The 20,466-nt window shown below is 53.7% G+C and overlaps 7 protein-coding genes across 7 annotated transcripts; 4 read left to right on the forward strand and 3 right to left on the reverse strand.

The window, feature by feature from the left end:
- Window positions 1–292: 292 nt before the first annotated feature.
- On the reverse strand, window positions 293–724 carry GCG54_00008544 (uncharacterized protein; the record flags this gene model as incomplete). The annotated part of the gene is made up of 1 exon (XM_045408509.1): window positions 293–724. The coding sequence occupies one exon, from the start codon at window positions 722–724 to the stop codon at window positions 293–295; it is 432 nt and encodes a 143-aa protein (XP_045256716.1).
- Window positions 725–2,069: 1,345 nt separating this feature from the next.
- On the reverse strand, window positions 2,070–6,221 carry GCG54_00008545 (DNA-directed RNA polymerase; the record flags this gene model as incomplete). The annotated part of the gene is made up of 1 exon (XM_045408510.1): window positions 2,070–6,221. The coding sequence occupies one exon, from the start codon at window positions 6,219–6,221 to the stop codon at window positions 2,070–2,072; it is 4,152 nt and encodes a 1,383-aa protein (XP_045256717.1).
- A 904-nt stretch (window positions 6,222–7,125) lies between these two features.
- Window positions 7,126–8,961, forward strand: GCG54_00008546 (ATPase synthesis protein 25; the record flags this gene model as incomplete). Its single annotated transcript, XM_045408511.1, has 1 exon — window positions 7,126–8,961. One exon carries the CDS (start codon window positions 7,126–7,128, stop codon window positions 8,959–8,961), a length of 1,836 nt encoding a protein of 611 aa, XP_045256718.1.
- A 1,101-nt stretch (window positions 8,962–10,062) lies between these two features.
- GCG54_00008547 (Nuclease S1) lies at window positions 10,063–10,992 on the forward strand (the record flags this gene model as incomplete). Its single annotated transcript, XM_045408512.1, has 2 exons — window positions 10,063–10,886; window positions 10,950–10,992. 2 exons carry the CDS (start codon window positions 10,063–10,065, stop codon window positions 10,990–10,992), a joined length of 867 nt encoding a protein of 288 aa, XP_045256719.1.
- Window positions 10,993–11,695: 703 nt separating this feature from the next.
- GCG54_00008548 (putative exopolyphosphatase) lies at window positions 11,696–12,965 on the reverse strand (the record flags this gene model as incomplete). Its single annotated transcript, XM_045408513.1, has 2 exons — window positions 11,696–12,801; window positions 12,851–12,965. 2 exons carry the CDS (start codon window positions 12,963–12,965, stop codon window positions 11,696–11,698), a joined length of 1,221 nt encoding a protein of 406 aa, XP_045256720.1.
- Window positions 12,966–13,489: 524 nt separating this feature from the next.
- On the forward strand, window positions 13,490–14,314 carry GCG54_00008549 (putative glutamine amidotransferase-like protein C13C5.04; the record flags this gene model as incomplete). Its single annotated transcript, XM_045408514.1, has 2 exons — window positions 13,490–13,963; window positions 14,027–14,314. The coding sequence occupies 2 exons, from the start codon at window positions 13,490–13,492 to the stop codon at window positions 14,312–14,314; spliced, it is 762 nt and encodes a 253-aa protein (XP_045256721.1).
- An 879-nt stretch (window positions 14,315–15,193) lies between these two features.
- GCG54_00008550 (DNA repair protein RAD5) lies at window positions 15,194–19,529 on the forward strand (the record flags this gene model as incomplete). The annotated part of the gene is made up of 8 exons (XM_045408515.1): window positions 15,194–16,749; window positions 16,805–16,995; window positions 17,180–17,259; window positions 17,308–17,360; window positions 17,580–18,312; window positions 18,361–18,411; window positions 18,469–18,793; window positions 18,850–19,529. The coding sequence occupies 8 exons, from the start codon at window positions 15,194–15,196 to the stop codon at window positions 19,527–19,529; spliced, it is 3,669 nt and encodes a 1,222-aa protein (XP_045256722.1).
- Window positions 19,530–20,466: the final 937 nt, after the last annotated feature.

A 20,466-nucleotide genomic window follows, 5' to 3' on the forward strand; every position in this document is an offset into this window, starting at 1 on the left:
TTATGTGCAGGTGAACGAGCAACACAAAATAGGTCAGCGATACCCATCTGTCGTGTTTCATATCATTGAATCAGCTGAAGGAACTAATCGGCTTTATGCTGATTGTACAAACAGGATAAGATGCACTGGTTGACTCAGCATCTCGGCATGAAGCGACCAAGCAAAGAAGCCTTCAAAAACATCGCACAGCCGACACAGCATGAACACCAGTGTTGAAAAGAAGAGGACGAATTATCAATTAAACATCTATCCAAACTTTTCCCCAACCCCCTTTTCTCCCCTCCATCCTCATCTAGTTCCAGCTGCAAGGGACCTGGATAACCCAATCCGGGTAAATCAGGTCCTTGTTCGTGATGCGCGCAGAGTTCATCTGCTGCAGCTTGTCGGCCGTCGTGCAGAAGTCGTAGGCAATGCTGTTCAGCGTGTCGCCCGACTGGATCACGTACGCGCCGTCGGTCGCCGAGTTCTTGGCGCAGTCGCGCTGGCGGCCCGCGTTGTAGTGGCACGGCACCTTGAGGTTCATGCCCGGCTTGATGCTCTGCAGGTTGTTCCACTGCTTGATGACCGCGGGCGACGTGCAGAAGTCGGCCGCGATGGCGTCGAGCGAGTCGGAGGAGGTCGTGTAGTACCAGCCCTCGGAGGCTGCGGTGTGCTTGCAGGCGCGGCGCAGGCCGAGGGTGGAGCCGAAGGTGGCGGCGAGGACGAGGAGGATGTCGGAGCGCATTTTGGCTTTTGTGTAAATGAGCGTGGTTTGAAATGAGTGTTGGTAGTTGGAGGTGGGTTGGGAAAGAAAGGGTCCTGGGATGGAGGCAAGGAGGATGCTCGCGATGTATATATATATATCAGAATATTATCGAGCATGGGCAGTCTTGACCCAGCAAGTTCCGTCTTTCGTATTGCTTAGACAGAGGACCTCTCATTAAAGCTTAAACCACCAAGATGAAAAGCTTCCCGTCTGGAAAGAATGTCAACATGCGCCCGCCCGCCCCCAAAAACCGTCCCATCTTGCGATGAACCCGTCGCACGGACTGCTCCGCCTTCCAGAATGCTACTCTATTAGACTTCACGACAGCCCTACCGCTCATCTCCCGCCGGTCGGTTTCACCGTACCACAGGTGTGGGTGGGCTTGCCGACAGGCCTCATTTCTTCGCCTTGAGAATCGTGAGACGGCCTCGACTGCTCGGTGACTGCGGTTCCTGGGCCACGCCAAATGCGCGTAAGATCGTCCTTCCCGGCTGGCGCTGACTCGTTGGCTCGGGCGCCCGTGTGGGGGAGCCATCCCGGAGCGGGCGGCCGGCACTGGACGGCGGTCCATCAGACAACGACAACTTCCTCTACCAAGCGACGTGAGAGGCTGACCAGGGCTGTAGTTATGATGACCAGATGTAAAGCTCCGGTCGGTTGCAGCGGCAAAGAGTTCTAGAAATTCTGCGCACTTTGGGTATGCGAGGCTGTCCGAGTCAACTCGGGTAATCGGAGCAATCGACTTACTCGCGAAGGCCGTCACCTGTGCGTGACACGGGCCGGCGTGGTGGAGCTGCAATATAACAAGCATTTGACGGTTTGACGCCAGAGTTCTCCCGGCAAATTGCATTCATGTGTTGAGTTTGCGAAGAGGGTGTTGGGGATGGGTGGACGCGTCGACTGAAACTCCGGACGGGATGAGCCGGTCTGTTCAGCAAATGCCGCGCTGTCATCGAGTTCAAACCTGCTGTTGATGCGAAAGAGCGAGTGGTGATAAAGTAAGAAAAGTTGTCTTTTGTGTCGTTGGCTTTTTTTTGTCTTCCATCCACAGATGAATTCTATTGTACAGTTACTTTTTGTCTTCGTCGTGGGATCTAGCACTGAACACCGCCAGGACCGACATATCGTCATCCCATCTAGTTATTTATACAGATGTACGTCCCCAACATCCCACACATCTCCAGCCTCCCTTGCCTATTTTTATTTTTGGTGATCCAACCAGCGAACGCCCCCTCTTCAAATAAACAGGACAACAAACGCCTCCCTAAATGCACCATATATGCAATCGTGACAAACGTGAACCAAATATCCATCGCATGGCTGCTCATGAGAAGAAGTACTCGCTATTCTTGAGCGACTGGACGTTGAAGTCGCCCTTCGCTGGGACAGGGGGAAACTTCAGAGGCATCCAGATCTGGGTGGGGAGCTGCCCTCGTTTCTTGGGTTGCTTCTTGTTCAACACGTCCTGGAAGTAGGACACATTATCGCCCTTCTTCTCGAGCATCGCCGCCAAGATACGATCGCCCACCGAGGGGGTCGATTCGTCGACATCGCCGGCATCAGCCTCCTCGCTGTCAACGGCCCCTTCGTCGGAAGCGTCCTCCAAGTCATCGGCCTTCACTTCAGAGATCTCCCCAAGACCGAACCCTGCCAGCTCTTGGGCCTCCGTTACAACATCCTCTTCATCGGCCATCTCTTCGAAAATGCTGGCGGGAGTCACCATCGCCTTGCCCTTGGCGACCTCCTCAGGATCGGAAGAGTTGAGAAGAGTCTGTCTCTCACGCTCTCGGAGCATCTCCTCCTTCAAGCCCCATCTTTTTGCCATCCGGAAATCGGAAATTTTCTTGTGAACAGGGCCGGGCTTTACTTGTGCCATGTACAGAGAGCCTCCGTAGCGGGCTTCGAACTCGGTAGCGAGACGGCCGACAACGTCCTCTTCGTGAATTCTGATGAAGGCATCTCTGAGCACACGGTTCATGGAGTCAACATCTGCAGCATGTGTCCAGAAAGAGTCATGAACGGCGGCAAAGTCGAGACCAAGTTCGTTGCACTCGAGAGCGGAAAGAAGCATGTGCGTAGCGTCGAGAGAATGGATGAAGTTCGGAGGGAAAGCCTGAAGTTGCTTCTTGGCGTGGACAGGATCTGATCTTTCGGGGACGGTGAAGGACATGTCTTGAAGGGCAGTGTGAATGATACGAGTCCCGTGCTTACGGTACGGCTGAGCAACCGGCATTCGTAGCGGGGTTGTCCAGACGATAGTCGCGCGGAATTGTGACAGCATATCGCTTCTGGAAACCTTGGAGTCTTCAGATAGGCCATCCTGAGAGATGAGCTCTATCTGTTCGGGTGTGACAGCCTTGCAGACGCGCCCACCGATTTCGCCGAGCCAGTACTGGATATCGTGTGCGCCCTTGAACATGGTTGACAGTGCCTTGAAAACAAGACCGGCGATATAGGTAGCACTGGTGAGGTTATTGACACCAGTCTCTTCTCGGAGTTCAGGATACAGGGCATCGAGCTGCTTGCAGATTTGCTTCCTGGCTCCGGCAAAGGTGACACCGTAAACATTTGTCATGACTGTCTGTTTGACGACCTTTCTCGTAATCTTGCCGTTGAGACCCATGGCGATGGGGTGCTTGACTTCGACGTCCTTGGCAATGTGATCCTTGACGATGTTGGCAACGGCGGAATAAACATCAGCAGGTTTGTCGCTGGGCGCGAGGTTCACTTGTTCAGCACCCCAAGTATCACCACCAAGGGCAGCGTAATGCTGGAGACCGTTGCAGGTACCGTCCTGGTGAACAGGCAGGTGAGACACGTATTTGGTTGGCTCCGGTGACTCGAGAGCCGCTTTGAGCTCGTAACACGTCGCAAGACATTGCCAGGGATCCTCCGCCTTCAGCCACCACATGTTGCCGGTCAAGGGGTTGTTTGCCGAGTCGAAAATGTTGACCAAGTTTTCCATCGCGAAAGACTCTCTGTCCTTGAGACTTGCCTTGTCGAAACCATAGACGTTGGCTAGGTGAACCTTGAGCCATTGAAGGCCCCGTTCACCAAGCTCCTTGCCCTTGGCGAAACGCAGGAGACCACGAACGTGATCAGCACCCATGTGGTTGAGGTATGTAGGCAGGGGGTAGGCGCGACCTCGGAAGTCAACGTTGTGCGGAAAGTAGAAACTCTGGTTCCTGAAGGCCCGGGCGATTTCCAACTGGAAGTTCATGAAGCATCGCTGCGAGTGAAGAGCGCCTTTCTTATTTTCGATTGCTTTTACGTGCCGGATCCAAGTTCGGCGCGCCATAGGATCGTCGCTGAGCTCTGGTTCAGGTGGGTACGAGATGTCGGGAGATAGTTCGGGGAAGTTGGCAAAGGCTTTTCCAGTGTTCCACGCCTCAAGCATCACGTTGAAGACAGGGGTGTTGATTCTCCATGCGGTCTTGCCCAGAATATCCAGCCCTTTGAAAACCTGATCCATGTCGCCTCGTGAAATAGCTGCTTCGGCGTACAGCTTTTGCTCCTTGTCGCCCTGTTTGACACGAACAACAGCCGAGGTGCTCTCAAGGAAACCCCCCTTGTTGAAATCCGTCCATGGCTCGGGAGGGACCACCATCGGGAGGTGCTTAGCCAGGTAGTCTCCTCGTGGCTCTGACTTCATAATGGTGACCAGGGTCTTGTTCAGCAGGATCATGCCGATCTTCTTGCCCCGCTTCAACCGGAGAGCGTGGGAGAAGGCGGGCTGGTATTGATGAATCAACGTCTGTGTGACCGGCTGCTCCTGAACGACCTTGATCTTGGCTGTCTCGAGGAGCGACGTGAGGAGCATAGCACCCAACTTCACCTTCACCGCTACCGGCCAGGGAGCCTCGACCAATCTCTTGTCTCTGGCCGCGTCATTGCCCAGGAGAGGCTCGGGCGCATCCTTCGGCTTTGGCGATTTATTGGAGCTTTTGGCGGATTCGGCAAGCACCACACGTCGGCGCTTCGATTTCGACTTCGATTTTGACTTATCATTCGCTAGTTGAACTTGAATGTCTTCCTCGACGAACTTGCTGAGACTCGAGATTACTCCCGCTACCGGGATACCCTTGTCGATGCCCGTAAGAGCCACAGTACTCAGAGCACTAAGAATCGTCAATGCAGAGAGTCGACTGGGGGTTGACAGTCGCATGAAAGGACCATACAAGCATCGGTCGTAGTCTTCAGGGGTCTTCTTCGCAACAGCTTCGGAGGCCTCAATCTTGGCCATCTCGGCCGTCAAGCGAGCCTCCAATGCAGTCTGCCAGTCGTAGAGTCGGGAGTTCAAGGATGAGTGGGAAATGGCGGTGTTCAGGCCCATCTTGTTCAACGACTCGTTCTCCTCTCGCCATCGTGCGATTGCAGCTTCAACGCAATCTCGCTCGAGTCGGGCTTGGATCTCTTTGCGTTCTCGAATCGGCAACGTGGAAATATCGCAGGACTGAGGGAGTTCGTCGAAGAGGCTCAGGGTTTGCTTCAGCGACTTCAATCCAAAGCCCTTTTGTGGCGTGGATAAGACCTCGGGCACCTGGTCAGAAGCAGTGCTGAGATTCTCTTCCCGAGGAGCTGCGAGCTCATCAGGCTCTGGAATTGCCGTGTCGTCTGACGATAGATTGTATGTCGGGCAGATTGCAGTGATGGCAGCAAGGTCCTGATCGGTCAGGATTTCAGCCATTGACAAGACCTCGAGGCCTGCTTCGCCGGGGACCATTCCCATGTAACGATGAACGAGGCGGCTGAGCCTTTCGGGGTCGCGCTCGGAGAGCAAAGAGGACTTGAGCATGCACGCGATTGTCTCGGCGGTTTGCGGATAGCCTTTCTTTCTGATATACAACTCATACCACGTTTGGAGAGCCTCCGCCTGTGCGCGATCTGGGTGCAGGCGCAGTTGATCGAGAGATGCGCGAAGATAGCGGGTGTGCAGTATGGCGAGATCTTCTCTTGGGAAGTGGTCAAACGCAGGTAAAGTCAGCCGCTTCAGGATAGTAGCAGCACGATCAATCTTGCCTACACGAATGCAGGCGTCAAAGAGAGGGATCATTTCCTCTGCACTTCCAGGAATGCCGTATATATTCACGCGCTGTCTCTCGGGGGTAGGGTCGTCTTCTGGCACAACGAGGGGCGAAGAGGGGTCGAATGCCCTTAGCTCGTAGTTTCTTGGGCGGTTGTTGGCATCCTGAAAGGATGGCAAGATGGAATTTTGTAGGCGGGAGTAGCCTGATGGCTCAATCGGCTGGTAGTCGTCGACTGCGGTGGCAAGGTTCCTTCCTGGTTTGAATGTTGATGTAGCGTCGAAGCTCTTTCTTCTCGTCACCGGGCGAGCATCATGCTGCGTGCTCAACAGACGTATGCTCGATTCGGTCGCGGGGATGCTCGTGAGGGGAGATCGCAAAGTCGGTCGGAGTGGTCTGAAGACGACTGCTTGATGGAGGGAAAGGGCCTTCCGGCCATGCCTCAGAAGCATCTTGGGCGTCAACCCCAGTCGATGGGATGGAAGGTGGCGGCGGCGGCGGCGGTACAACAGCCCGGCGTGACTGCTGTGCGTTCAATGGAGACGCTGGTACATTAAATAGAGAATGCGAAAACTAAGACAGAGTATATTACAAGTACAGAGAAGGTGCACCTAATTGCATGGCGGTGCGAGAGCGCATGCAAAAAAAAAAGTTTTGGTGTAGGGAGAGTGGAGGTGAGGATGCACTCGACTCGACGACGACCCTGGGTGGTGGTGCTGCTGCTGATAGGAGTCCTTCAGAGCTATCGGTATGAAAAAAATAAAAAATTGCCATCGTTTGGCCCGGGTGGCAGACCGGATCCACTTGGAGGAATGGGCCAACGGCGTTGCTGGGAATGTTCGATGAGCGGGTCTATTCCTAAAGCAGACTAGCGCCTTTCTGGTCATGATTCGTCACGTGGCATCGCGTTTCAAATCATCTTCGCTGTGGTGAGGTTTTCCTTGCAGGCAGAGTAGGCAGCATTATCCTGCGTTGATTCTCACTTGTGATCACAAAATGGCAAACTTATATCACATTGAATGTCTCTCTTCCCTAGTCTGTGGACACGATGTTGGACAGTAAACGCTTTGTAACTGACAAACCTGGGAACCCACGCAGTGTACCATGTCATTGGCAGGCGCCGCGGACGTGCCCACGCGCTCTTCCCCGCTGAAAAAAGCTCTTGCCGTGGGGCGCGCCACCAAAAATCCGATCCATTGCTGCACCGGGTGTGATTACCTAAGAGGGGGAAAAAAGTCCAAAGCTCTAGCTTGAAGCCGCCCGCCTTTCGGGACGCCCAAGCTGGAGTTCATGCGAAAGTCCTGCATCTACCAACCACAACTACGACTGACAATCCCCGTCAAGCTCAGAACGAACATGGCTTCGCGACCAGCGTTCGCAGCTCTCGGCTGCTTGCAGTGTCGTGGCCGCCTCTTGAGAGCCATCACCGCAAACTCCAACCAAATTCTGCGAGCCCCAGCAATTGCGACAGCGGTGCCCCTTCGACCTCACAATCTGCGCCGGGCTTTCTCGACGTTGCCGCCAGATGCACCCAAGCCCGCCACCGAAACAGGCACAGAGGAGGCGGCTTCGACGACTCCTGAAGCCACTCCGTCTACTCACGAAGGCATCGAAGAGAGTAAAGACGGCGAAGACACGCCATGGTTCCTGCAAGTCGACCCTCCAACGCACGCCCCAACCCAACATGTGTCGCCCCTTCCCGAACTACCTGAATCGCCCCCCGCCATTCTCGAGCCGCTTATGAAGTACGTGTACGAGGAGATGGGTCTTGACGAATTGTCTCTCCTCGACCTGCGCGCAATGGACCCCCCTCCCGCCCTCGGCCCGAATCTCTTGATGCTTTTCGCGACGGCTCGAAGCGAACGACATCTCCACGTCTCGTCCTCCCGCTTGGTCAAATGGCTGCGACACACGCACCGTATAGAGTCGAACGCAGACGGACTCATTGGGCCTGGCGAGCTCAAGACCAAGCTTCGCAGAATGAGGAGGAAAGCGAAACTCTTGGGCTCTAGTGCTACGATCACCCCGGGCGGCGACGACGGTATCTCCACGGGATGGATCTGTGTCAATCTCGGAACCCTTGGTGCAAAATACGGAGAGAGTGCGCATTTTGATGCAGAGGGCAACATGTCAGGTTTCGGCGCCCCTGTCAGTGGCACTACCGTTGTTGTGCAAGTCATGACCGACGCACGGCGGAAGGAACTGGATCTCGAGCGACTATGGAGCCAGCAGCTCACTCGCAGTGAGGTCCAGACTCGAAATCTGGCCGAAGGTGCCAAGTTCCAGCATCGCTTTGGCCAGCTTCCACCTACGACTGATCGCTCTGCCAAGGGCAACTCTGCTACGCCCCAGCAAAAACGTCTGTTCTCTACGTCCTTGAACAGGACGATGCCATATGCAGCGGAGCCGACGACGAGCCCACCTGCTCGTAGGTCCCGCGGTGCAAAGCCCACGGCTAAGGAACAGTCCACTCCTGCGACACTTCCCGAGATTCGCCAGTACCTTGATTCGATTCGCTGGGAAGGCATTAGGGTCGAAAGAGAAAAATGTCTGCACCTTCTGGAGCTCATCTTTCGAGCGCCCTCTACGGAGGATAACCACTCTCAGATCCAGGCTGATCTCGCCACAGAACTGATCACCACGATGAGCGAACGGGGCATCCCGATTATGGAGCCAGATGTTATCAGCGTCATTATCGAATCGATCGCAGTCTCTGGTGCGCGCGGAGAAAACATTGAAGCCATCCAGTCCAACTTGGAAAAGGTCTTACTTCAAGCCACATCGTCTTGTCCAACCCCAGCGGATGCCATGCGACTTATGAGAGCCTACCTCATCCAAGGCAACTGGGACAAGCTCTGGGACACATGGTACACTCTGCCAAGATACAGCCAACGCCGTGGACCGGAGATGTATGAGTTCTTCTTCCAGCAGACGGCCGAGACGGGAGACAAACTCAGGTGCATCGAAGTGCTTAGGAAATGCGCGGAGGAGATGTTGACGGAAGAACCACCGGTCCTACCAACAGACGCAGTATGGCAGGCTGTCAGGAAATGCATCAGAGTCGCCGATCCTGCGGCCGAAGCCGTTGCGAAGAACATTCAGACGATGGGCGCCACGAGTGCAAGCAAAGTCAACAGTCTGGAGTTTGTCAAAATCTGGCAGCAACTCGACAGCATTCGACAAAGTCTCTAATCGAGCCTGTCTGCAGCGGGACGGGCTGCGGCAGAATCCTCTTCGCACGATAACGATAGGATCCTCGTCCGTTGTGACGGGCATCGGCGCCCACCGGTCACCGGCGGTCATCTCACGAAGGCACGATAAAGGAACGATGCCGTCGTCCCTTTCTGCATAATGTCGATGCGACAGCAGGGAAATTTGTACAACACTGTCACAATACTATACCATACACACCGCATATGACCAAGATATGATGACGAAATACATATTTCTCGCCTCGCTATACCTTTCAACTTCCAGTAAATCGAGTGAAACAGTGCTATGTGCGACGCAGAGGGAGTGATTTCTCACATCTCAGACCTTCCTAATCGGGCAGGCCTCCGTCTTATCTCTCAGAAGTTGGCGCCGCCACGGCAGAGCATGCGGGGGATCATCGGAGCTGATTTTTTTCGACGCCAATTTTTTCACGCACTAATGCAGGTGTAATCCGACAACAGTGCATCCAAGATTTCCGCCTCAACTCTTGGAAAGGCGTCTGACATGTTTGCCAAGACCAGTCGATCGCTTTCGGGAACTGGTCGTCTGATAGATTTCCCAAAATTCTGTGCGCGCCATTGAAGCATCACTTCTCGGCCGAAATCTGGCTATCAAGAACCCCGGACCCCGGACACCAGCATTGTTGTTTAATTCCTGTCCCCGGCCGAGTTCGTCCAATGACACTTCGACAAGCACCCCTCCGCACGCTTGATCGGCATTAGAGTCAACCTTAGCCCCGTACTTATGTGAACCTAGCGATTCCTGAAGAAGCAGGAGCACAAAAACGTGGTCTGCATCGCCAACCTCCATGGTCGTCTCCTCCTCTCCGATATGCACTCTCCCGGGCAACGCGGCATCTCCCTTACCGCCAGCATGGATTCACCCGACCTTACCTCGCTCGTCCACATCGCACGTGGGCCCTCGCCGACCAAGAAGAGATAAACCACATGTAGTACACTCTTCAAAATGTAACATATAAGCCTTCCCTCCCTGTTTTCCCAATACCATGGTCTCACTCTCAACCACCCCCTTCTCGTCCTCCGCCAAGACCTCTCTTCCCCCGTCAGCGTAACACCCGCAATGGCCCGTCTCCTCCCGCTCGCCGTCTTGGCGTCCCCCCTCCTCCCCGGTGCCATGGCCTGGGGCTCCATGGGCCACGCCGCCGTCGCCTACATCGCCACCAACTTCGTCGCCCCCGAGACAAAATCCTACATGCAGCAGCTCCTCGGCGACACCTCCGACGACTACCTCGCCTCCGTCTCCAGCTGGGCCGACTCCTACCGCTACACCACCGAGGGCGCCTTCACCTCCACCTTCCACTACATCGACGCCCTCGACGACCCCCCGGCCTCCTGCGGCGTCGACTTCGACCGCGACTGCGGGCCCACCGGCTGCATCGTCTCCGCGCTCGCCAACTACACCACGCGAATGCTCACCCCGTCCCTGTCCCTGGAGCAGCGCCAAATCGCCGCCAAGATGGTCATCCACTTCACCGGCGACATCGGCCAGCCGCTGCACTGCGAGAACCTCGAGCTCGGCGGCAACGGCATCGCCGTCGAGTTCGCCGGCGCCAGCACGAACCTGCACGCCGCGTGGGACACCAACATCCCGCAGAGCATCTCCGGCGGCAGCGGGCTCGCGGTCGCCAAGACGTGGGCCGCGAACCTGAGCACCGAGATCAGCGCCGGCGACTTCAAGAGCGCGGCCAAGTGCTGGACGCAGGGACTGAGCCTGGCGGACCCGCAGGACATGGCGCTGCAGTGGGCGACGGAGAGCAATGCGTTCGTGTGCACTGTGGTCCTGCCCGAGGGCCGCGCTGGCGTGGAGGGGCTGGATATTAGCGGCGCGTATACGACGAGCGCGCAGCCTACTGTGAGCATGCAGATTGCGAAGCAGGGGTACAGGTGAGTTCTTCTGATTGCAGTGTGTTTTGAGAGTTTGGCGAAGCTGACTGGCTGTGTTTGTAGGTTGGCGAAGTGGTTGGATGCCATTGTCGCCGAGGTTGCGTAAGTCAAGGCGACAAGGGTTTGCGTGGATGGTTGATGAGTGATGAGAAATCATGTTGAAAAGTATCGATGAAGGCATGCTTTGTCGGCGATCGTGGGCCGATGTGCTGGGGTGTAATGTGTAGTCGCCATAGATCTCGCTTCGCCGAGTTGGTGCAGTCCAATATCTATGAGGTTTTAAGATCCAAAACTGCGTTGTCTATTAATTGACACTGGGAATGCCATGTTATACATAACACCGCTTGAGTTTTCTATGTCTGCGCTCTCGGTGTTGAACTAAGACTTAGACTTCGATTGAAACCAATAATACAGATGATGTTAGTGGAAATGATAAGAATAACAATAACAATGGAGGTGACAAAGAGAACGATGATAAGAACAAGGAGGATAGCAAAGATAACAAAGATGACAACGAGGGAGGACAACAAGGACAACGGCAGTGGTAGAGACAATGATAGAAGAAACAACTTGGAACACCAACGGCAAAAGCGACGATAGCGACAGCGCCAACAACGACGATGTTTCAGATTATACCTCTGCCCACAGGAAATGTAGTCGTTCTGGCATAGGATATAGCCGTACATATGCATGCGGCGGTGTTGGATACAGTGCCCCAATCCATGTCCGGGCTTTTGAGAGTTGCTTCTTTAGCAGGCAAATTGGAAGGCAATTCTTTCGTTTATTCTTATGAACACCCAGCCTTGCCCTTAAAGTCTGGGTTCGCCTTTGATAGCCTCTCTCAACATTGGCGCAACCTGTTTCCTGGAGTGTCGGATGTTGCCCTGACTCCACGCCATCCGCCACTCGTCCTCCCCAACCTGGTCCAACCTCCCCTCACCCCAGCTCTCCAGACCCAGGTCATCCTTCCACCCCTTTACAAAGTTCTTGCATACCTCAACAGCGTTCCTGTTGAACGCCCAAATGAATAGCTGCCGCTGGAACTTCCCATCAGGGTGCGCCGTCGTCATGATGACCCCGATATCCAGCTCCCTTTCCGCAGCCCACTTCCTGAACTCCTCGAGCAGGACGCCGTGGTCTCCGTCGGCCTTGGAGAGCAGGTACTCCAGATTCTGCACCACAGCCGAGACACCCATGACTGCGGGCTTCGGACCGGAGCCCTGGTCGTCCCACTGCTTGTAGTCCTTGCGGAAGATGTCACGGAAGCCGAGCGATGAGATGTCCTCCTTCACGGCAGAGATCTCGTTGAAGAAAGCGTCCCGATCAAACTTTGCGCCCGCAATCTTTTCCAGGAATTGCACGGCCGAGATGTCTTTGGGAGTCGTCTTGTCCTTGGACTGCAGGTTCGTCGTGTCGATCAAGATCGGTGCCAAAGCCAGCCTCGCCAGCTGCGCATCCTCCTCCTTTCCCTCCACACCCTTGACGGCAGCAGCTTCCCACGCCTGACGGCAGTACTCCACCACGAGACTCGCGCAGCTGCCGCACTTCTCCACCACGCGCGGCTCCTCCGCGGTATCCGTCGGGACCACGCCCTCGTCGGCGTGGTGATCCACACACCCCACGACGCGGCTCGCGAACCGTTTTGAAAGAGCGCCCGTGAGCGCGTTGTGGTCGACAAGGACCCAGCGGGTGTCGTCCGCGGGGAGGGACGGCAGGATGTCGTCGAGGGTGAGCAGGTCGGCAGGCTTGAGGTCGGCGTGGGCGAGGGCGGCGGTCATTTCAGGCCGCAGCTTGAGGTCGTCGCGGGGCAGGTTGGAGATGGGGATGTGCAGGTTGTGCGGGGGGTTCGTAGTGCGGAGGTAGGCGTAGATGACGGCGGAGCAGAGGGAGTCGAGGTCTGGTCCGGTATCGTCAGCTTTGTCTTGTTCAAGATAAATGAATAAGGACTTGGGGAAGAAACGTACCTGCAGACTCGTTTCCAACGACCAGCGTCAAAGGGCTCTTTCTCTGCGCAGCGGGCGCGACCAGCGCAGAGCGGGCGCTGGCGAGGAAGGCGCGCAGAGATGTCCTGGCAGACATTTCGAGTCTGTCACCCTTTTGGCGTGGTGTTTCGAAGGGACGAAGTTGCAACCGGGATCACGATTGCTGACGAACCGCAGGGTAGAATAAGACAGGGAATGACGTCGGCGTGTTTGGAGGGGTCGTGGAGGTGACACAGCAGGAACTCCCCAAGCTGTACCTAGCTCCCCCGCCAGCCAGCCGTAAGCGCGTTATCAGTGCAGCGCGGTCCGATATCGCTTATCGCGCCTTTCTCCCCGCTATCGGCGCCACCTGGGCCCATCATCGCGGGGCAATTTGTCACTGGACACTTGAATCGTGGCTCGTCCGGGACCGCGGTGACAACGGCTTCTTTGTCCTCTAAAGGGCGCGAGGCTTCTCTTCTTGTTCCTTTTCGTCGGCGCTTTGTTCCCCTTGCGCTTCTTGTCACTTTTCATCTCATAGATCTAAATATCTTACATACACGGTTCATCTCGTATCGAATTACTTCATTTCTTCCCCCTTTTTGAATATCCAGTACATATTTCAGCGAAACGATCGACAAGATGGGTTCCCAAGCACCGCGCATTCGCCTCGCTATCATCGAGGCAGACACGCCGCAGCCGCAGACGAATGCGCAGTATGGCGGCTACGGCGGCGTCTTCACCTCACTATTGCGCTTGGCTGCGCTCTCCTCTGAGCCGCCCGCGCCGCTGGACTCGATCCTCGATATCTCGGTGTACCACGCCGTCGGCGACGAGGCGGTCTACCCCGAGCTGGACTCCATCGACGCCATCCTCATCTCAGGTAGCAAACACAACTCCTTCGACAACGACCCGTGGATCCTGAAGCTGGTCGATTTTACGAAGAAGTGCATCGAGAGCGACAGGGTGAGGGTCATTGGCGTCTGCTTCGGCCACCAGATTATCGGCCGCGCGCTGGGGGTTGAGGTCAAGAGGAGTGAGCTGGGCTGGGAGGTGGCTGTTGTCGATGTGAATCTCACGGAGAAGGGAAAGGAGCTGTTCAAGTTGGATAAAATGGTATGCTCCTTCCACATATGCTTGACTTGAAGATGAGTACGGAAGGACTGACCGGGTTGCCAGCGCATCCATCAAATGCACCGCGATGTCGTCACCGCCAACCCTCCCGGCGCTGAGTCTCTTGCCTATACCGATCTCTGCCCTGTCCAGGGCTTTTACGCGCCAAAGAAGTACATCACCGTCCAAGGCCACCCCGAGTTCACCGGCCCCATCGTCAGTGAGGTTCTGAACGTCCGCCACAAGGCGGGCATTTTTAGCGATGATATGTTTACCGATGCTATCAACCGCGCGAATATTGAGCATGACGGCGTTGCTATTGCGAGGGCCTTCCTGCGGTTCTTGAGGGAATGAAGCTGTAGATGATTTTGGTTTAGAGCAATAGACTAGCGATTGATTTCAACTGTGTTCATCTGCTTCCGTACTCTCGATTTCCGTACCCCCTTCTGGTTGCTATATTTTGCCTGTGTATCATTGCCACCTTGCCTCTTTCCTTTTTCATATGATCGATCCTTCCCTCCGTAAATGCTCGCTCTAGTAATCGCCCCTTCCTTTTCTTGATGATATCGCGGCTCTTTCTTTCTTACCAAACTGCAAAAGGGACTTGCCTTCCCTAAACGGCGAAAAACTGCAGTTCCCCTTCTGAGAAGATATTTATTGGCCCTGAACTTCAAAATAACCTCGCCTGAACTTCTCCACCTTCACCCTACCTCACACAATTCTTCCTACCTTTCACAACAACCTCAACTTGCCTCTCCCATTCCATCACCTATCCATCTTCACTCCACACACAAACCTTTCTTCCTTACAACATCCCTTTTCACCTCTTTCGACCCGCACCCTCAGGTTGCACCTCACAATCCAACCTTCAGCATATCTTTCTTCTTCAATTCTTCATCCTCCAAGCAGAAACCGGCAGTCTTACCTCGAGTGCCTCGCGCGCCTGTATCTTCTACGACTCACTCCGGTCCTTCCTCATTGGGAAAAAACACCTTCGCCAGAACTTGTCTTCTCTCTTTACTCGTCTACTTCACCTCTCACGATCACACCTGCCTTTCTCACTGCCACCTTTCTCACTGCCACTCTTCACAACAATTCTCTGCATCGACTCCGAAGTGCCGACATGATCGCATCGCCAGACCTTTTTTGATTCACATGACCAGCAACACTGAACTTTCTTCACCCCTCGCTGAACATTCACAGAGCCGGAAAAAGCAAGGCTCCAGTTCCAACATGGCAACCCCTCCCAGAGATGAGGAGCCCGAGAAAACCGGCAAGCCCAACAAGGGGAAGTTCTTTTTCACAGACGTTGGGGATTCAGATGAAGACGAGATGCAAGGCTTTTTGGTTCTTAAAAAGGCGATTTATGACGACACTCAACAGGAAGACATCATTGACCAAACAATCCGCCAGGAGCTTGAGAAGAGTCAGAATTCGAGTCTTGGGGCAAGCGACCACGCGCGAACAGGTCTTCAATCACCCGATGAAGAGTTCAGCGAGCTGTTCGTCTCTCCCAACGAAGAGTGCCAAGTCGACAACTCACCTTCTGAACCTCAGCTTCATGTCGAGGCGGACCCGATATCTGATGACGACTTCATGATCATTGACGCCACTGAAGCCTCTGCCGATGCACAAGAGAGATGGGCTGTGCCCCGTCACTTTCATGCCGATCTTACCAACGTCAAGCAGGAGCCACAGACAGAAACTAAGTTGCCAGAAAGCCCGCAGGTCAAGCGTTCAACATCAGAGGAAATTTCAATTGCAGCCGTGCCTCGTCACAATCAGGATGAAGCTGAAATTGAAAAGCTCAACAAGGAAAGGGCAGAGCTAGCAGACAAAGCTTTGCGCGGTGCATTGAGTCCAGAAGAGCTGTCCCAGTTGCTGCAGATCACGGCGCAGCTGAACGGCGCCAAAGGCTCCAACATTCCTCATCAAGCTGACGATGCTAAGCAGCCCATCAACGAAAAAGCAAAGAAGCCACGAAAGGTCACAACCAAAGAGGAGTACTGGGCCAAGCAAGCAGAGAACGAGCGGAAGAAAAAGCAAGAGCTAAGAGAAAATGGACGCAAGAGAACCGGAAAAAGCAAGACGGCGCAAACCAAGAAGGCCAAAACTTCAGTGACTTCCGCCAAACCTCAAGGCGATGGCGCTTCAAGCGACGAAGATGACCAAGAAGCCATCGGGGAGATAGAACGTCAGATCGCCGAAATGCTCCGACCTCTCGACGCCATTCTGGAGCGATCTCAACAGGGCGACCTACCAGCCGAGCCGGACATCAGGGCCACCAGGAAGGAGGATCAGCTGAGACAGATGAGGAATGCGGCTCCTGAGTACTTTGAAAAGGAACTTCTTGAGAAGCAGGAGAAGGAACTCCGAGACTCGACAAAGGCTTGGGGGCCTTGGGGCGTTCGACCAAAGAACGGGAAGTGGGAAGTCCGGCGGGTCTTGATCAACCCCTTGCACAATCACCAAATCGTCGTCGGCGCCTGGATGATGGGTCGCGAATTAAAGAACACACCAAGACTTCCTCGAGGCGGAATACTCGCCGATGCCATGGGACTGGGCAAGACCATTGAGACATTGTCATGCATTTCGGGCAACCCATCTTCAGACCGGCTCAAGGACAAAGGCCAAGGCGCAACACTGGTGGTCTGCCCATCTCAGCAAATGATTGGTGTCTGGATGTCCGAGGTTAACAAGCATTGCGGAAAGCGGTTTGCGAGAGACATGGTGCAGTACAAGCGCCAAAACAAGATGAGTATCGACCTTTTGGGGTCCTTCAACATTGTGTAAGGAGCAGGCGACCAATCCACATAGCATGACTGGGCTAACAAAAGTATCCAGTTTGGCAACCTACCACCAGGTTAGAGCCAGTATTCCATCGATAAAAGAGCAACAAGAAATGCAGAAAGAGCTGCTGGACACCGAGAAGTACAATGAATGGTTAGCTGAGAATACTGGAGATTTGCACCGCATCAAATGGTATCGCGTTGTTCTGGATGAAGCTCATTCCATTAAGAACCACTTGACACATGGTGAGCCACATCCAACTCTGATGGACTGAAGATTATTCACTGACGGTGCAATTGCAGGAGCGTTTGCTTGCTTTGAGCTCCAGTCCAAATACCGATGGGTCGTTAGCGGAACCCCGCTCATCAACTCTCACTTTGGCAAGTGACCCAACTTGACTATGACATCTACACTTCTAACAATGCGCAGAGTTCTTCTCTTACCTCAAATTTATTCGTTGCCACGGTATTGACAATTTCAATGATTACGTGAAGGAGTATCACAACGGCGTAAGTTTCTCATTGCCCAGTTCCGTCCAAAGCACTCACACCTCGAAGAAAGCAGCTCGAACCAAGCACTGCAGGCTCATCCATCAAATCATGTACAGGAGGTGAGTTATCATACATACTTCTCCAATGGGACTTTGAGATTCTGACGACCTGGGATAGAACTCAAAACGACTGGTTCTTGGGCCAGCCAATCCTCAATCTCCCGCCAACCTTTCCGACGCATCAGCATTTACAGCTGTCGGATGAGGAGACCGTCATATTCAGGCAAGATGCATCTTGAAAAGCCCATGTTAAAAGGAGATAGCTAACATGTCCTTCAGAATGATGGAACGGTGCTTCAGACGCAGAATCAATCGAGACTTGCAAGAAGGCGACGGCTACGCAGAGAAACAAGTTCGAAGTTATCTGACGATCCTCCTTCGTCTTCGACAGGCTGCGACCCATCCTTTCTTACTCGAAAGCATGATGAACGAATACTTCACTCTCAGAGATCTTCGCCTGACCAAAGAGAAGCTTGCGGAGTTGAAGGGCAAGAAGACAATCTACGAGCAAATTGGCTCCTGGAATCAGCGCCACGAGATGTCGAACGAACGGATTAAGAAGGTTCTTATAGCTTCTGCGAAACAGAGGGAGAAACAACGACGCAAGGAGGCTCGTTTTACGAGCTACGGAACTTTCGAAGAGGATGACGAAGAGGCATTCATCGATGAGGACTCTGGATCAAATGCCTCCCAGAAGAAACCTGGAAGGCGATCCACCAAGAACGCCAAGGATACGAATGACGACTCGGACGAGGTTGACAGCCTGGATGACACGGATGAGGATTCTGACGGTATGGTCCCTGAAGAGTACCTGAGAGCGGCTGATCCGACTCCTGCATCAAAGCCTGTCCGTCCAGAGGTTCCCCCTCTTGACCCATTTGGTCGAAGCGACTTTGGGCTGCACTTCGACATGGACAAGCAGATCGAGTACCTGGAGCGAATGGAAGAGATTGCAGAGGCTAGCTGCACAGTTTGCAAGGTTAACCCCCCAGTCAATCCAGTCAAGGGTCAGGTAAGCTATCTTGCGAAATGATTTCAAATGCCCAAGCTAACGAAACAGTGCGGTTGCATATTCTGCACTCAATGTTTGATAGTACACACCACTACCAAGGTATGAACCGATTATGCTTCTTTATTCGAGGTGCTCTCAATGCTGACACGTTCAAAGGGACGGATTTGTCCTAGCTGCCGAAAGGTTGTTGGCATACCAAAATCTCTCGAAGCGTTCCACAGTGGTGACTCCGATGATGAGTCTGACCCGGCGCCTGAAGTCAAACGTCGCCAGAAGATTAACGACAAGGACTACGATTATGGATTCGATCACAACGGCTTTCAGCATTATGAGGATGATAGAAAAGGCAAAAGACCCATCCGATTTCTGCAGATCAGCGACAAAAAGACCAATGCTCCCGTCACACCGAGCGGCAAGATGGCGGCGTTGAAGGAAACTATTCTCAGATGGCAAGCGGAGGCTCCTCAAGACAAGATCATTGGTAAGCCACGTATTGCGCATGTTTCTCTGAGCTATTGAACCTAACAACCTGGCTAGTCTTCAGTCAGTTCAACGTTGTCATGAAGATCATAGGACGCATGCTGGAAGGTGAAGAAATCCCATATGCGTACCTCAGCGGCAAGCAGACAACCGAGCAGCGCGAGAAGTCTGTCAAAGACTTTCAGGAAGGCGACGTCGTCAAGGTCCTCATTGTGTCGCTTCGTGCCGGCGGCCAATGTCTGAATCTTACTCGAGGTAACCGAGTCATTCTCATGGAGCTGTGGTGGAACCACGCCGTCGAGCAACAGGCCTTTTCGCGTGTCTTTCGAATCGGACAGATCAAGGAAACGCATTTCGTGCGCTTCATTGTTGATACGCCCATCGAAAAGCGCATGCTTGCGATGCAAGTCAACAAGATCCTTCGAATCGATGCAGCACTTCAGGACGAAGGAGTCAGAACCCCCAAGGTCGGTCTTGAGGACATTGCTAGGCTTCTGGGCAAGGTAGTTCACCGCAATGGCGTCATGCAAGTCGTCGCGGACTACTCAGATAATGAGGATGATGAAGATGACCTTGACATGCCTGGCTCCAGAGCTGCCAGACGTGCAGCTGCAGAGGAGGAAGACCTATCCGATTTTGTCGTTCATGACGACGAGGTTGAGTTTGAAGTCAATGACGATGACGTGATCGGTCTTTCAGATGACGAGGATGGATCTGGCGGCTCCGACAAAGAGTAGAGACTTGGTGGTCTCCAACAGTACATGCACACCGAAACCGGCGTGTTGCGATTTCGGTTCCGCAACACAATTGCATCTCTTACCAACACCTGCGCGACCGATTTTCGCGTTTACATTTTACGATTCATTTCAGCATTTCATACAACGCTTTTCGCTCTTCATGACTTGAGCGACTTACTTTTCATCGACTTCTTTTGGCTCTCTTTCACGTCACTTGACGACCTTGGATGCGACTGAGGAGCGCCAAGTTGAATGCGAGCGCAAGTTTGGTAGTAGTTGGGATTTGCATACCCAGGGTGATTTGGAGCGACGGGAATTTGAGGAGTGGATAAGGCGGTTTGGTTGGCTTCTCCGAAGGACAGGCGAACCAGGAGACATCATCTAGAATCATGTCTTGGCTTCCCGCCGCCTTCCTGGTTTCGTATCATAGATACACTCTCATAGATGGAGTGCTGATGTCCCCAAGAGCTACTGCAAATACAAAAGTTTCTGCTTTATAGAATCACGTTCCCAAGGGATCATGTAACTGGCGAGGTGGAAATCAATCGTGGATGTCCATTCAAAGTTTGCGCTTTGGTCAAGCTGAGACTGTAGGCAAGTCTGGCAGGCATGTTGCTGAGTCGGAAATTTCCAGTATTAGTTGTTGATTGTCATTGTAGCCGAGGAGATTCAGAGCAAAAGACACATGAGGAGGGTCATGCTTATGATTCTCAACAGGTCAAAGAACCATTTGCCTTCAAAGGGTCGACGGTGTATGTTCTCTTCGCCGTTTGGAGAAAACCCATGCCTCAGCTGAAGATTTTACAGATCCAAGGAAGGATGCCAGGCCAGGTCGCTGCTGAGAACAACGATGAGGGCGTCTTGAAAGACAATCACCTACGGCGTATCAAACGGCGCGAATGGCTATGGTTGTCGGTATTGCAGAATAGGGCCATAG

Source organism: Colletotrichum gloeosporioides, assembly GCF_011800055.1.
Source record: "Colletotrichum gloeosporioides strain Lc1 chromosome Unknown consensus_113, whole genome shotgun sequence".
In the NCBI taxonomy this organism is placed as follows: domain Eukaryota; kingdom Fungi; phylum Ascomycota; class Sordariomycetes; order Glomerellales; family Glomerellaceae; genus Colletotrichum; species Colletotrichum gloeosporioides.